The 16,188-nt window shown below is 44.1% G+C and overlaps 1 protein-coding gene across 1 annotated transcript in view; it reads left to right on the top strand.

The window, feature by feature from the left end:
• The window catches only part of BCR (BCR activator of RhoGEF and GTPase), a 72,285-nt gene that overhangs the window by 11,479 nt on the left and 44,618 nt on the right, over positions 1-16,188 (top strand). Inside the window, exons 2-4 of the mRNA XM_077293771.1 lie at positions 11,033-11,199; positions 12,103-12,207; positions 12,302-12,487. Coding sequence (XP_077149886.1) covers positions 11,033-11,199; positions 12,103-12,207; positions 12,302-12,487 — 458 coding nt within the window. The remainder of the gene's footprint in view (positions 1-11,032; positions 11,200-12,102; positions 12,208-12,301; positions 12,488-16,188) is intronic.

The following is a 16,188-nucleotide window of genomic DNA, read 5'->3' as shown; positions in this document are numbered from 1 at the left end:
GCGTCGGGCCGACGTTCCCGACGCTAGTGTGGTCTCCGCCGCACAACGGGGGCAGCGGATGCATATTTCCCACGCATCCGCTGCCCCATTGTGATGTGCGGGGAAGTGCGGGGAGGTGGGGGCGGAGTTCCGACTGCGCATGCGCGGTCGGAAAAAGCGGACCGTCGGGAGCAAAAAACGTTACATGTAACGTTTTTTTCTCCCGACGGACCGCTACCATACGCCCAAACGCCGCCAAACGCATTCACCGTTTGGAAATGCGTCGCAAATGCGTCGCAAATGCGTCGCTAATGTTACTCTATGACGAAACAACGTATCCAGCAAAAACTTTTGCTGGATGCGGCGTTTCGCAAAAACGACGCATTTGCGACGTATTGCAGTTAACGCTAGTGTAATTTGTATGTAACCCCGCCTCATGTACAGCACCGTGGAATCAGTGGTGCTATATAAATAAATAATAATAATCTGTATGGAGGAGTAGGTCACAATCCCTGCTGCAGTGTGTGCAAACTGTCAAAGAACTACAGTAAACATCTGACCATTGTAATAGCAAACAAAGGTTTCTGTACCAAATATTAAGTTCTGTTGTTCTATTGTATCAAATATTAATTTCATGAAATAAAATGCAAATTAATTACTGTATATACTCGAGTATAAGCCGACCCGAGTATAAGCCGAGGCACCTAATTTTGCCATGAAAAACTGGGAAAACTTATTGACTCGAGTATAAGCCTGGTATGCATTGTCCCCTCATCCCTATCCTGCTCTGCATGGCTCCTCATCCCTATCCTGGTATGCATTGTCCCCTCATCCCTATCCTGGTATGCATTGCCCCCTCATCCCTATCCTGGTGTGCATGGCCACCTCATCCCTATCCTGGTCTGCATGGCCACCTCATCCCTATCCTGGTCTGCATGGCCACCTCATCCCTATCCTGGTGTGCATGGCCACCTCATCCCTATCCTGGTCTGCATGGCCACCTCATCCCTATCCTGGTCTGCATGGCCACCTCATCCCTATCCTGGTATGCATGGCCACCTCATCCCTATCCTGGTCTGCATGGCCACCTCATATCTATCCTGGTCTGCATGGCCACCTCATCCCTATCCTGGTCTGCATGGCCACCTCATCCCTATCCTGGTCTGCATGGCCACCTCATCCCTATCCTGGTCTGCATGGCCACCTCATCCCTATCCTGGTCTGCATGGCCACCTCATCCCTATCCTGGTCTGCATGGCCACCTCATCCCTATCCTGGTCTGCATGGCCACCTCATCCCTATCCTGGTCTGCATGGCCACCTCATCCCTATCCTGGTCTGCATGGCCACCTCATCCCTATCCTGGTATGCATGGCCACCTCATCCCTATCCTGGTCTGCATGGCCACCTCATCCCTATCCTGGTCTGCATGGCCACCTCATCCCTATCCTGGTCTGCATGGCCACCTCATCCCTATCCTGGTATGCATGGCCACCTCATCCCTATCCTGGTCTGCATGGCCACCTCATCCCTATCCTGGTCTGCATGGCCACCTCATCCCTATCCTGGTATGCATGGCCACCTCATCCCTATCCTGGTATGCATGGCCACCTCATCCCTATCCTGGTCTGCATGGCCACCTCATCCCTATCCTGTTCTGCATGGCCACCTCATCCCTATCCTGGTATGCATGGCCACCTCATCCCTATCCTGGTATGCATGGCCCCCTCATCCCTATCCTGTTCTGCATGGCCCCCTCATCCCTATCCTGGTCTGCATGGCCACCTCATCCCTATCCTGGTATGCATGGCCACCTCATCCCTATCCTGGTCTGCATGGCCACCTCATCCCTATCCTGGTCTGCATGGCCACCTCATCCCTATCCTGGTATGCATGGCCACCTCATCCCTATCCTTGTATGCATGGCCACCTCATCCCTATCCTTGTATGCATGCCCCCATCAGAAAAGCATAAAATAACATCTATTGCGAGCGCAGTGAATATTCCTTTCTCTTTAGCAGCCTGCACAGGTGTTAGCTTCTCCTGCCTCCTGTGACCTTCTGCTCTTCCGCTCCCCCTCCATCTTCTGGGACAATGACTCGAGTATAAGCCGAGAGGGGCGTTTTCAGCACACACAAAAAAAAAAGTCGGCTTATACTCGATTTAAAAATCATACAATTTGATTTTATGTTTTTTGTTTTTATTTTAAGATTCTGTCTCTCACAGGTGAAGTGTACCTATGATAAAATTACAGATCTCTCCATTCTTTGTAGGTGGCGAAAACTAACAATTTAGCAGTGTATCAAGTACTTGTTTTCCCCACTGTACACACAGCGGCATATATTGCTCATATACTTCAGTGCTACAAAACTTATAATGTGAGAAGCATGTTAGACTGTTGGATTAGCATAGGAATTGTTCCGCAATATGAGCCACCCTTGGGGCTTTTGTGTGTGTAGGTTTACACTATTATTTGTCCCAAGCTGTAAATAATTGATGCATAGCCATTCCTCAGGACAATTTTATTTTGTCCCTAACTTACCAGGCCCCGGGTAATGAACCACCACCAAATGATCATTCATACATATCATCTAATTGCAAATTTACTCTAGTCTTCAAGCCACATGGAAGAACTAGTTTGTTTTGTAATAATTCTGTGGCTATGCCACCATATATACATCTGAATGCAGTTATCTTTTTTGCAATCCAGGCATATATGTCTTGAAGAATGCACTGTATGAATGTAAACCTAGTCTAAGAATCTTAAGGTACTGTCACACTCAGCGCCGCTGCAGATATAGACAACGAGCCGATCGCTGCAGCATCGCTGTTTAGGTCGCTGTAGAGATGTCAAACACAGCAGCTCCACAACGATGCAGGAGCGATCCAGTGACGTAACGGTGACGCACTTATCGTTCTCACAGGTCGTTAGCTCCATGTAAAACATTGCTGGCATCGTTGCTTTTGCTGTCAAACACGACGATACACGCCGATCTGACGACCAAATAAAGTTCTGGACTTCTAGCTCCGACCAGAGATATCACAGCGGGATCCTGATCGCTGCTGCGTGTCAAACACAACGAGATCGCTATCCAGGACGCTGCAACGTCACGGATCGTTGTCGTTCTCGTTGGAAAGTTGCTCAGTGTGAAGGTAGCTTTAGTGTGTTCGACACAATTTGAGCAATATGGTCAATAGCTTTCCGCTGTTTAAAGGAAAAACCTTATAGGGGTATTCTCATGGAAAAAAAAATCTGCATATCAAAATTATGTCCTAAATGCCTGATGGATAGTAGTCCATAAAGAAGAACCTTCATCTACGAGAATAAACTGGGTCCTCCTTACCTGTTTGCAGTTAGGGAAGTGGGAAAGCTGTGCATGAATGGGAGAACAGAGGTATACGAGGTTTACAGGTGGCCACATTTTTCTGGAACCAAATGATTCAGGGTCCCCATTCTTCTAAAACTGATGGGAGACACAAAGATGACTGTTTGCCACCTGCTTTTCTTTGATAAGAAAACTGCATTCGGTCAACCACACACAGGCAGGCATTTCTGTGACCTGATGGTTGGGGGCCGAATTGAAAGGCATCACAGGTCACATGTGCCCCCAGGCCGCATATTGTTCACCTCTGTAGTAGATGATAGGCCAAGATATTAACTTGACTAATTGTTTAAGCTACTGCATTGTAGCAGTGCCATGACTGTAGTCCCTGACTTGTTTGGAGTTCTCCTTGGTCTTCATGGTGGTATTAGGTAAGTGGTGCCTCTTGCTGCCTCCGTGGCCTTTCAGAACAGGTGTGTGTATACACTGACAGACCATGTTACACTTAGATTGTACACAGGCGGACTTCCTGTCACTAAGCATGTGACTTATGAAGGTAATTGCTTGCACCAAAAATTTGTAGGGGCTTTATTGCAAAAGGGGTAAATACATATGCACAGGCCAATTTTTAGTTATTTGATAATGTAAATGTAATTTATGCCTATATTCTTCTTACTTCACTTAGACTATTTTGTGCTAATGTTCCACATACAAATCGGATTGCAAAAATATTTAAACACAAGATGTAGTGTTTCAAAATAGGTAAAAAGCCAAGGGGGTGAATACTTTGCGAGCCACTATAGATGTTGTAAAAGGGGCATTTTGTGGAGGGTGAAGCACAGTGCACTTTGGACTGACATGTGCCATTATTTGCGTTTTGCAAATTTCAGGAGAACCCATGTAAATATCTCCGGGTGAGACTTTGTGCTGACAAGGCGGCTGGTTTAGTAGCGCCATATAACACTTGTTATCTCATGTGTGCTGGTGTGACGGCTATATTGATTGTCCAGTCTGCTACTATCCATTCATTGCCTCTCCTGCGTGTGCTTATTGAATTTTTATGGGCAGGATACATGGAGAAGGAAAAGCTGGACAGATGTTAATGAGGAGTGTCTTGTAGAGACCATCTGTCTCCGCACAGTGGGCCGGTTCTCTGTCCTGAGAACAATAGCCTAGTTGCATGGAGCACCTGCTAATCCTAAAGAACTCTCATCCCACCAGGGCAAACGGGGGGCACTCTTTTATTTCCCACTTGTTCTCTTGCCATATTCATCTTGAAATACTGACACTGCTTCACTTTCGGACTCCTGGATCTCTTGGGTATGATTATCTAGGGCATCTCTAAAATTGAAAATAATCAGCGAATATATATATATATATATATATATATATATATATATATATATATATATATATATATATATATATATATATATATATATATATATAAGAGATAAAGCGAGGCCATGTGACTTCTTCTCAGGCGCCAGATAGTTACAGCCTAATCCCATTGTGTCCACTCAACCTTATCAGGCTCTGAGCACCTCCAGCTCCGCTAATGGCCGGGCTTTGTATTTGTCTTTTATACCACCTCTCTCTACTCCCTTCTCTCCTCCTTTTGGGAAACCAGCCCCTGCCCCCCACAGTAGGACTACTGCCTGAGTAAGCCCCAGTGTAAATATTTGATATGTTCTTCTAGCCATGCTGACCTTGTTCGGCTGTAGGAGGGATCCTTATTATGTAAGATGTGATGGCACCAATGCACCCTCTGTGATGGCAATGATTGGAATGGGAAACTGCAGCTGTATGTGAGCAGGGGAGAAATAAGCTGGCAAGCACTCCTCCGAAAATCCCCACCAAAATCTCTTTATTTTAATAACATATTTCCTGTTCTTTATATAGTGCCAACACATCCCGCAGCCGGTGAATATGAGTCATTACGTTTTGTCCTATGTCAGGTTGTTAAAGGGTTTTTCCTACCAGAATTATCTCCGACATAGTGATAGGATATGCAGTACCGTTATTGGTTGATGGATGTTCAAGCGCTGGGTCGGAACCATACCGATTAGGAGATCTGGTGAGTTTGCAAGTGCAGTAAGACGCACACACATCGTTCACAGCACGTAAAGTGCAGACTTTAATAATCATATGAAAACAGGTCTGCATGGTGGCTCAGTGGTTAGTACTGCGCTGGAGTCCTGGGTCCGAATCCAAACAAGGACAGCATCTGGAAGGAGTTAGGATGTTCTCCATGTGCTTGCGGGTTTCCTCCTGTTTCCTCCCACACTCCAAAGATAGGGGATTTAGATTGTGATCCCCAATGGAGACAGTGATGATAATGTCTGTAAAGCACTGTGGAATTAATGGCGCTATATAAATGAGTAAAATAAATAAAAATAAAATGGCGCTGACTTGTGGTAAGTGTCCATCGGCATCAAAGCTGATCCCTTTATGGGCGAAGGAAGCAGAGGGGTGATTTTTGGAGACGTGGATCCATATTGCTTGGATCAGTTCTGACCACTTGGGTCCCACCCCAGACAGACAACTTGCCTCTTCTCACGTATTGACACCATACGTGGCGCCATACTTTTTATGCCCACTGTAGCAGTGTTTTAGTTCTGGGATCTTATTTTTCTTATGTTAATAAATGCTTTGTAGCAGGCATACAGATTTCTTGTATGTGTTTATTTTTTGCAGTTTATGTTCTATTGGGTCAGTAATATGTCTGTTGTTGTGTAACCCAATGATTGGGCAGTTACAGCAGCATATATTGGGGCTACCCTTAGGCTCACAGTAGCCTGTGAGTGCAACGGTCCAGCTGGCATCTAGGTAACAGGTGCACTGTATCCAAAACGGGGCTGTCAGCCCACATGTGTGTTCCACCTGTTTTTGCTGCCTGTACCCCACATTGCCATTGGTTCCTAATACAATGTGGTCCCTAGGGTGCACACAGCACATTGCAGAGTGATGGCATAGCCGTACAGCTGCTGTGGAGCGGAGGGTACCGGGGAGCTTCATGGTATACGCGGAAGACTCCTCTAATTAAGTGCTTTGATACAGAACTGGATTTATCATACACGTGGAACTGAACCAAAATATATTTATACCCTGGCATTTGTGGCTTTGAACACTGTAGTTGGGTGTTGCCTGGCATTGCAGCAGTATTAGTCAGGATGGCGTTGTGTGACTGCCTCGCACTGCAATACATGCAGCCATTGCAGGATAGAAGCGTTTCTTTCTTGTTCCATGATTTTGGTTTCATAGACGTACATGGGTTTTCACTATATTGAAACTTTAGTTTAGCCTGATTAACCTTTGCACATATTGTGTAGCATTATTCTCATATGTCTGAAACTATTAACCCCTAAAGGTCTTAGCATTTGGTTTGCTGTGGTTTATTTTCCCCCTAGAGACTCCTATGCCAGTAATGTGTCACTTACCGGGCTTCTTGCTGTCAGTTTGATAAAACACTGCTGAACTGCTGCAGTTCTGCTAGTCTTCTCAATGATGACATTTTGCTATGTGGTCCTTGATATTTATGAGCTCTGTATATGACTACCACTGTTGGGCGGCTTTCTGCCTATGCACAGTGTTGATAAAAAGCTGTCAATGATGTTGGTTTAGGTTATACACAGCCCATCATTCAGAGTATTGATAGATTTGCAACAAATAAAAGTGTGGCAAGAAGCCAGGTAAGTAACACACTGCTCATATTGGGGTCTCTGCCCCTACATCATGCCTCTCTCAAACTAGAAAACATACCTGGTGACACATTTCTTCTAAAATAATTTGCCATTTGTCTTTTTCTTTACTTGGCTATCTGGATATATTTCCAAGCCTGAACAGTTTAGTCCATAATCGTTGGTAAATAAGAGTGTTTCTGAGAGGTATCATTGAAAAACACATGCTATTTGAGGAAATGAGTATGATATCTGCAGGTATGTGATGCTGTCAAATCACAGCAAATTACAATTGAGAAAAGCATGGGTTATAGCACCACTCCAGCGTTTGATTTTTTCAGCACTGGAGTGGTGCTTCCAATATAAGGTACCTGACCATATACTTACTCGCTGCCATCTTCACCTTTTCTCAGCGCCGCTCAAGTACTGTGGCGCCGTCTTGTGTCTGCAGCTTCTGACTGGCTGGAAATGAGAAGTTATGACATACACTCTCAATGCAAGTCTATCTGAGAGCCACAACGAGGCCTGAACGAGGCTGTCATAGACTTGCATTGAAAAGTAACCTCCAGCAAACACTGGAGCAATCCAGCAGGTCTCAAACTGCTGGATACTGACAGGACCGGTGGCGATAGAAGGTGTAGAAGGTGGGTAAGTAAGAGTTGGGTCAGGGACCCTACATTTGAATCGCCACTCCAGCACTGCAATAAAAAAACTTCTGGAGTGGCGCTTTAAATGTTGGCTCCTGGCCTGTGTTTCCATGAGAAGGCCAGTTTCCTAGTCTGCTGGTCATGTTTCCTGTGAGCACACCCTGGGAGCTGCCGTCACATAGATGGCTCGCGTTCACTTGTCTGTTTGCATTCCTGGCCTCATTACAGGAGTATGTGGCACATACATGTCACTTCTATTTATCGTCCTGCGATCATCCGTGTACACTCCCTCACCCATGTTTGTCTGTGAGATAACATCTCTGTGAAGCTGGTTGTTTCCTAACTCGCTTATCAAGCTGGAAAATCCGCTCTTTCAGATTCCTTTCGCCTCAGTGTAAGAGGGTGGAAAGGGCAGAAGCGAAGAGAAAAATGTGGAGGGACAGGTGAAAAAAAAAATAGAGCATAAATGAAATGAACACTAGAGGAATGTGTGTGGGAAGAATGCTATATTTTATCTAGCCAAAGTCATGTTTTCAGTCTATGTGCCCAATATTTAATACCTCGTTCTCGTTCTACAATGACACTGTTTATAGAGGTTTGAGTTGAACACAGGTATTTGTACCTGAGAAGTTCATCTCCAACAATTGGCAGCACTCTAACATCCGCATGTTCATAGAACACTTACCTATACTTTAGTGAAGTTCACGTCTGTGCTTTCTTTCCAGTTTGTCAAAAAAAATAAAAATAATGTGGAGACATGCTACTTTGATCCAACTCACAGATCAGATTTACCCTTGCACATCTATGGGTCTTTGTGATAGAAAGGGTGAAATGTGCAGTAAATGGATACCGATAGTATGCATGTACAGTTAGAAAGTGACAGGGTCAAGCAAAGTTTGTGAAAAGGAGTGACCCATCCTAATAACAGGGAAAGACACAGGTTTCTATATCTGGACAAGAGAAACGAAATAAACATCTACAGAATGGGAGGAATAGAACTAAAGCAACAGCATGTGTGAATAAGACTTGGGTATACTAATAGATCACAGACTGCATATGAGTCAACCGTGTGATGCAGCAGAAAAAAAGGCAAACACAGTTCTACAATCTAGTAAGAGAAGCACAGTGTCTAGATCACGTGAAATAATTATCTCCCTCCTCCTTAGTCAGGCCTCATCTGGAATACTGTGTCCAGTTTTTGGCACCACATTTTAAAAAAGTGGAGCAAGTTTAGAGAAAAGCTACCAGGATGGTTAGCGGACTGCAAAGTATGTCCTACGAGGGAATGTTTAGCTTGCAAAAAAGAAGGCTAATAGGAGACCTAATATCTGTCTACAAATATTTGAAAGGATGTCATAGTGTAGAGGGATCATCCTTTTTCTCATTTACACAAGGAAACATAGGAAGGAATGGAATGAAACTGAAAGGGAGAAGATACAGATTAGATATTAGAAAACACTTTTTGACAGTGAGGGTGATCAATGAGTGGAACATGCTGCCATGAGAAGTGGTGAGTTCCCTTTAAAGGTAGTCTTCAAACAGAGGTTTAGTAAATCCTCTGCTGCATTTAGAAGGGGGTTGGACAAAATGAGCCTTTAGGTCCTTTCCAACAATAATATTCTATGATAATAGCAGCTAAGGCCTCTTTCACACTTACGTCTTTGAGCTCCCATCGAAATCCATCGATTTTTGAAAAAACAGGATCCAGCAAATTTTTTTGCTGGATCCTGTTTTTTCTCATATACTTGTGTTAGCGATGGATTGTGACGGATGGCCATTAGTTTCATCCGTCGTGCACTGGATCCGTCGGAAAATTGCTGTCTGTCGGGCGGGGACAACGGGCACGTTTTTTCTGCACGTCAGAAAATCACTCAGTGACGGATCCTGCACTGTCCGTCATTGGCTATAAAGGAAGCCTATCCGTCGCTGACTGTGAAAATCAGGAATCCAGCGATGGGTTCCGTCTTTTGAAACTGAGCATGCGCGGAAGAATTTCCAGTCAGGGAAATTGTCGCTCGCTCTTTTTACTATTGATGCTGCCTATGCAGCATCAATAGTACCAAGATATAATGTTAAAAATAATAAGAAAAAAATGTCGCAATATTCTCACCTTCCGGCGTCTCGTGCAGCGTTACCGATGCTCGCGATGCTCCCGGCAGCTGGCGTTCCCAGTAATGCATTGCAAAATGACCCAATGATGTAAGGAAGGTTAGAATATTGCGGGTTTTTTTAAATTATTTTTAATTATTTTTAAGCTGGGTTGTGTTGTGTATGCGTTTTCGCAGCGGAAAACCGCTGCGAAGATGCATACACAACAGGTGCACATAGCCTCGATGGGTCCATCAGAAAAATGGGCCCAGTGCACCTGTTTTTACAATCTGCACAAGATCTGTATTTTCAACATTTTGACGGATCCTGTGCAGATTGTAAAAACGGAAGTGTAAAAGAGGCCTAAGTCAGAGCCATCTGCTTACCTGTGTGTCTAATGTGGATATGCCATAAATGTACAAGATGGGAATACCCCTTTAAGTTCTCACTTCATTGGGTTTCTGTGCTTCATATTTGTTGCAGAATTTCAGTTTCAGAACAAATCAGTATAAATCAATGTGATTTTAATTAAAGAAAAATCCACTTAATTACCAAGTAAAAGATTCAGTCAATTTTAGACTTGCTGCAGGAGTTCAGAAGTGTGCCGTCCTTTTTGCTGTGGCTTTGGGGAGCAGATTTAATTCCTGGACAAAATCATTGAAATCTGCTGGAAAGTCCAGGGCTGTGAAGTTGGAGTCGGTGTCAATTTTGGTGGACTTGGAGTCGGTATAAAATGGACCGACTCCTAAAATATATAATTAATTGGGTCCAGTAGTACAATGAGGATTTGCTGTAAATGTTTTCATAAGAATTTGGGAAAGTTATGAAATGTCCTATAAATGTTTGTTCTGTTCCTGATCTGAGGTCCTCGGCGTTTAGTTGAGATGAATCTGTGCTGCACTTTATCAACATGCTCAGTAGGGGGCAGTGCTGTGGGGTCGGAGTCGGAGAAATTGAGGTGTCTGAGTTGGAGGTTTGGCTTACCGACTCTACAGGCGTCCGGAAACTGTAGTTAAATCTAAAATTGTTGCAGGTTTCAAGGCTTGTTCAAATGCAGCCTTAAAAAAAAAACACGCAAAAAATGCATTGAAAAAAACACGCAAGTAACCCAATTTACATAATAGTTGCAGAAATGCTGCAGCATCAAAAACTCACCAAAAGCTCATCGTGGGAACGTAGACTTACAATACTGCAAAGTGGAGGCTACAACTGTTTTCAGAAGAATAATATATTTTTCTATGATTCAACTCCATGCCAATGGCCTAGTGACATGCTCTTTTTCATACTGGCTAATTTTGTGGTTTCTCTCCTTTTAGATGGGTCACTTTGCAGGACACCCCCTGGCGGGACAGAAGAGCAGAGGACACAGCATGAACTTATGCCATATATTGATGATTCCCCCAGCTCCTCTCCTCAGCTCAGTGCGAAGAGCCACAGCAGCAGAGACACCCTTTCCTCTGCGTCTTTGGATTCCAGTAAATCGGTGAGTAGTATTGATAGGACCACTTCTATTGCACCTATGCACACATTGGGCATCATCAGGACTTGGGTCTTAAGTAGCGTTCTACAAAACCACATGACCATTAACAATTAAGTTCCAATAGCTCAGCAAAAAGTTGCTGTGACTTTTATGAAGTGGCTGCTTTTCACCCGCACCTTGGACTGTCACTGGCCGCACGACAAACACTTAGTGATCCATGGCTACATACCACGTGTGGTCACCCTCAGCTTTACTGGAGAAAAGCAGCTTGTCATTGGGGTTTTCTAGTGCCCGGCCAATGACTACCAGCTGATCACAGCTAGTCATCATTTAGAGTTGGGGTTGTTCAGACAAGGAGATCTGCTCATATAGTCTAATTTTTGTATGGAGAAGTAACCACAGACAATACATTGGTTGCATCTTAGGGAACCACACAGATTAACGGCAACTTTGGACGTCCATAAAACACCGTCGGTGTATGGACTGTGCTGCACGGAATGTCTGCGGGACTCCTGACTGAGCTTGACAGCCTCATAGGCTGCTGAGTTCAGGTCAAGAGATCCATGGTCAGTCCGTGCATCACGGTCTATACTTGGGCCAGGTTTCACGGATGTCTGAATTCATCCTAAGCTATCTCTATTCTAAAAACCTCAAGATATTCTAACACTTTAATTAAATGACTGAATCAAGTGGCTGTTAGCCAAACACCATGAGACATTTCACTGTTGCTGAGACATCTCCTTAGTCTCTGACAGAGGGATGTTGGGGGAGATGTCTTTAGAGGTATTAAGTGCTCCTGATCTCCAGAAGACTTTCATGGCTCCACATACACAGTCCAACGCCCAGCCTGATATGATATGCTCACATTAGCCATGTTTAGCTGTGATGTTTTTTTCTGGTTTATAGAATGAGTTGGATCTGGAGAAGGGCCTGGAGATGAGGAAATGGGTCCTGTCTGCAATTTTGGCTAGTGAAGAAACATACCTAAGTCATCTTGAAGCTTTACTGTTGGTAAGTATATGGATATTACTGTGCTTTTCATTTCACCAACAACTCGTATGAATATCCAACTTTTTTTGTTTGTTTTTACCACTTTGTCCTGTAGCCAATGAAACCTCTTAAAGCAGCAGCAACTACTTCACAGCCTGTTTTGACCATCCAGCAGATCGAAATTATTTTCTTCAAGGTTCCAGAGTTGTATGAGATCCACAAGGAATTTTATGATGCCTTGTTCCCTCGAGTCCAAAAATGGAGTCATCAGCAACGAGTTGGGGATCTTTTCCAAAAACTGGTCAGTGAAGGATTTCGGAACATAATTTAGGGTTTACAAGTCCTGATAGTTTTCCCAAGAATTAGTTATTTTTCAACAAATGTTTTTTGTCATACTGGTTTGAAAATAATCTGACGTAAAAGAAAAAAGTGTTTGGTGCCGGACATGTGCCCTGTGATCCCCATTGTCACAAAGAAAGGGTTGGTGATATTGCTGAGTATATAGTTGTTGGAATCTCCCATCCTCGTGGCTTGCAAAAGTATTCGCCCCCTAGGCATTTTTCATGTTTTTCTATCTTACAACCTGAAATTTCACTGTTTTGAGGGTTTGCATCAGTTAATGTAAATAACATTTGGCTTTTCTTTTTTTGTGAAACAAACAAAAAATAAGACCAAATAACTGAAATTTTCAGTTTGTATAAACTATTCACACCCCTGAAGTCAGTACTTTGTAGCAGGGCTGTGGAGTTGGTAGGCTAAATCTCCGACTCCAACTCCGACTCCTCAATTTCCATGACACCGACTCCAACTCCGACTCCCTCATACATGGCTCATGTTTAAGTTTTCGTGACAAATTTACTGTGGTAAAATGGTAACATCAGGCTTTTAATCATTATTATGATACAAAAATCAAGCCGTTTAGATGAACATAAAATATATTTATTGGAATGTAACTTTAGAACAAAAAACTTTTTCATATTTACAATTTATTATACACTATGCAGTAAGTGTAAAAAAAAAAAAAAAAAAAGTTTTCAACAAAAACGTACTGAATAGCATTTGTGCAGGTCTATGAATTTGTTCTGAGAAATAGTATCACCTCCATCAGATCCTCCTTCATAGATGACCTCAAATCTGACCTAATTATTTTAAGGCTAGAGAACAACCTCTCTAAACTAACTTGGTTTGGTGGCAAAGCAGTAACCACATGGGCAACATCTCTAACAATTTCAGGGTATAAAGGAATTGCCTCGTGCAGTCAGTTTTGATGAACAATTGAACTCTTCTACTTCTTTGAGAGCAAGTGAAAAACGTTGCTGAAATATCATCAATCTGTTTTCTATGGGAGTGGATGCTTTTTCCCAGCAGCAACGCTTTGCCTGCTCCATGTCGTCCAAATACTTGTCGAAATCAAACTCCTCGTCTGATGAGGATGAAGATACTATCAGGATCCTGTCAGCACCGGCAAACTGCCACGACTGAGCAGGGTGACTCACCCACACTGCGGGAGAGCCCGGGGTCAGATGTCGCAGGGAAAGGTCTGGCAGATGGAACCTGAGCAGTGTGGTTAGAGTAGACGCTGAGGATAGTAGAAAGCAGAAGGACCTGCGATCATGTGATTACAGGGGCGGGGCTTAGCGTCCTGCTTCTGGAGATGAGTGCAAGATGCTACTGGGACCCTGGAATGGAGGATAGGGGAACTCAGGTCGGACAAACGGGGGTCATACATGGAGAGGGTGGCGCGGTACACGAGGGGCGAGCAGAGAATAGTCAGAACGTAGGCAAGGAGTCATACACGGAGATAGCAGCGCAGTACAAGAGGGACAGGCAGAACTCTTAATGGGGACAGAACCAGATCAGAACCAGACAAGCATAAAGTAGCACAGGCACAACAGGGTCACACACACTCGGCCAAGGGTCAAAGTATAAGCGACGAAGAATGACCCCACAATGAGGCTATAAGAAGCCTCCCAGAATCCCAGAGTGAGGCCGTCAAGATTAACCTCTGAACAACCTAATCCCACAAACTAAGCAGATCATGACAGAAACGGCAGCAGCAGCACTAGCAGGACCCAAGTCCTCTTGCTCTTGGCCGTCCTGTAGCCCACTCATCCTAACTGCTACCTCAGTCAGAGCTTCTTTTCCTTCAGTAAGCTGTTGATCATCCAGCAATATACGATGACTCGGGTCCACATAAACAGCTGCCAGAAGAATTTTATTTTCTAATATCAGTGTCTCGCTCCGATTCATTGAAGCAGCAATGCCATCTACAATTAAACCTCGTCTTTGGGACAGGCAAATGTCATGGTTCCCAATGGCAAGGGAACGTAAGAAACATATAAGTAACGAACGAGCTCTCGGGTGATGGAAACTCGAGTTGACCGTGAGCTAAATCTACCACACAACTAACAGTAGCCAGGGAGCATACCTACGGCTTCCTATATGCCACCCGCCAGCCGGAGGACTAACTACGCCTGGTAGAGGAAGAAACAGACCTGGCTTACCTCTAGGGAAATACCCCAAAAGATGATAGCAGCCCCCACATATATTAACGGTGATTTCAGGGGAAAAGACATACACAGTATGAAAGTAGATTTAGCAAAGAGAGGTCCACTTACTAGATAGCAGAAGGATACAAAAGAGGACGTCAACTAAAAACCCTTTCAAAAACCATCCTGAAATTACTTTAAGACTCCTGTGTCAACTCATGACACAGGAGTGGCAATTTCAGCCCGCAAGAGCTTCCAGCTACAGAGAATTACAAAAACTGCAAACTGGACAAAAGGTACAAAACAAAAGGACAAAGTCCACTTAGCTGATCAGCAGACTAGTAGCAGGAACATGCAACCAAAGGCTCTGGTTACAATGATGACCGGCAAGGAAATGACTGGAGAGCAAGGCTAAATAGGAAACTCCCAAACACTGATGGAAGCAGGTGAACAGAAGCAGCAAAGTGCAAACAAGTCACCAGTACCACCAGCAACCACCAGGGGAGCCCAAAAAGCGGATACACAACAGGCAAAACAACAAGTTCTTCCACTCCTTTATAAAAATACCAGGAGTTAAATCCTCAGCTTGTAATGTTTTAGTCACTGTAAATGGATGATGAGGCAATTCCTTCAATTCAGCCACCTGTGTCCATTGACCTTCATGTAGTGTTACCTGAGGGTTGGCCATATCTACAAGGAAGGGTTTCAGCTCAAGTAATCGCTCAATCATTAAATGGGTGCTTCCCCACCGAGTGGCTTCAACCACAATTGCCCCTTTTCCAGCACGTCTCTTCAAGATTGAATCAATTTTAGGGGTTCTGGCAGCAATAGCCAATTTCTTCACTTTGCTAATCAGAGTTCCAGCATGTCCCTCTTGCAGACTATCTCTTATTGCCAGCTGCCGTGTGTGCACAACACAGTGCATGTGATGAATAGGAAAGAGGTGTGAAGCAGCTTCAACTAGATCATCTAATTGTAAAGAATCATTTTGCTGTTCTTCTGTAGTAATATCTGTTTGTTCCTCCGTTATGGAAACAGGACTGTGGCCTTCCATCTCCAACATACTGAATGTGAAATGTACTTCTGGCGGCTGTTTACCTTCATTATTCTCATTCATCAGTTTAGTTGTACTTATCATGTTTGCAGCATTTTCAGTTACACTAGCAAGAACCTGTTTTGTTTTTTTTTAGTTCATAATCTTGAAGAATTTTTTCTGCTAAGGCTGCTTTCACACTAGCGTCGGCCCGACATGCTGACGCGCGTTGTGAAAGTGATGCCCGACGTAGGCAGCGGAAGCAGTCTTACGACGCTTACGCTGCCCCATTGTAAGGTCCGGGGAGGAGGGGGCGGAGTTTTGGCCGCGCATGTGCGGTCGAAAATGGCTTACACGACGCGCAAAAAAAAGTTACATGTAGCGTTTTTTTGTGGCGACGGTCCGCCAAAACGCGACGCAACCATCGCGCAGCCATACGTCGCAATGCGTCGCTAATGTAAGTCTATGAGGAAAAAAATG

The sequence above is a fragment of the Ranitomeya variabilis genome, chromosome 1, assembly GCF_051348905.1.
Source record: "Ranitomeya variabilis isolate aRanVar5 chromosome 1, aRanVar5.hap1, whole genome shotgun sequence".
In the NCBI taxonomy this organism is placed as follows: domain Eukaryota; kingdom Metazoa; phylum Chordata; class Amphibia; order Anura; family Dendrobatidae; genus Ranitomeya; species Ranitomeya variabilis.
This window is presented reverse-complemented; position numbering and strand designations above follow the sequence as displayed.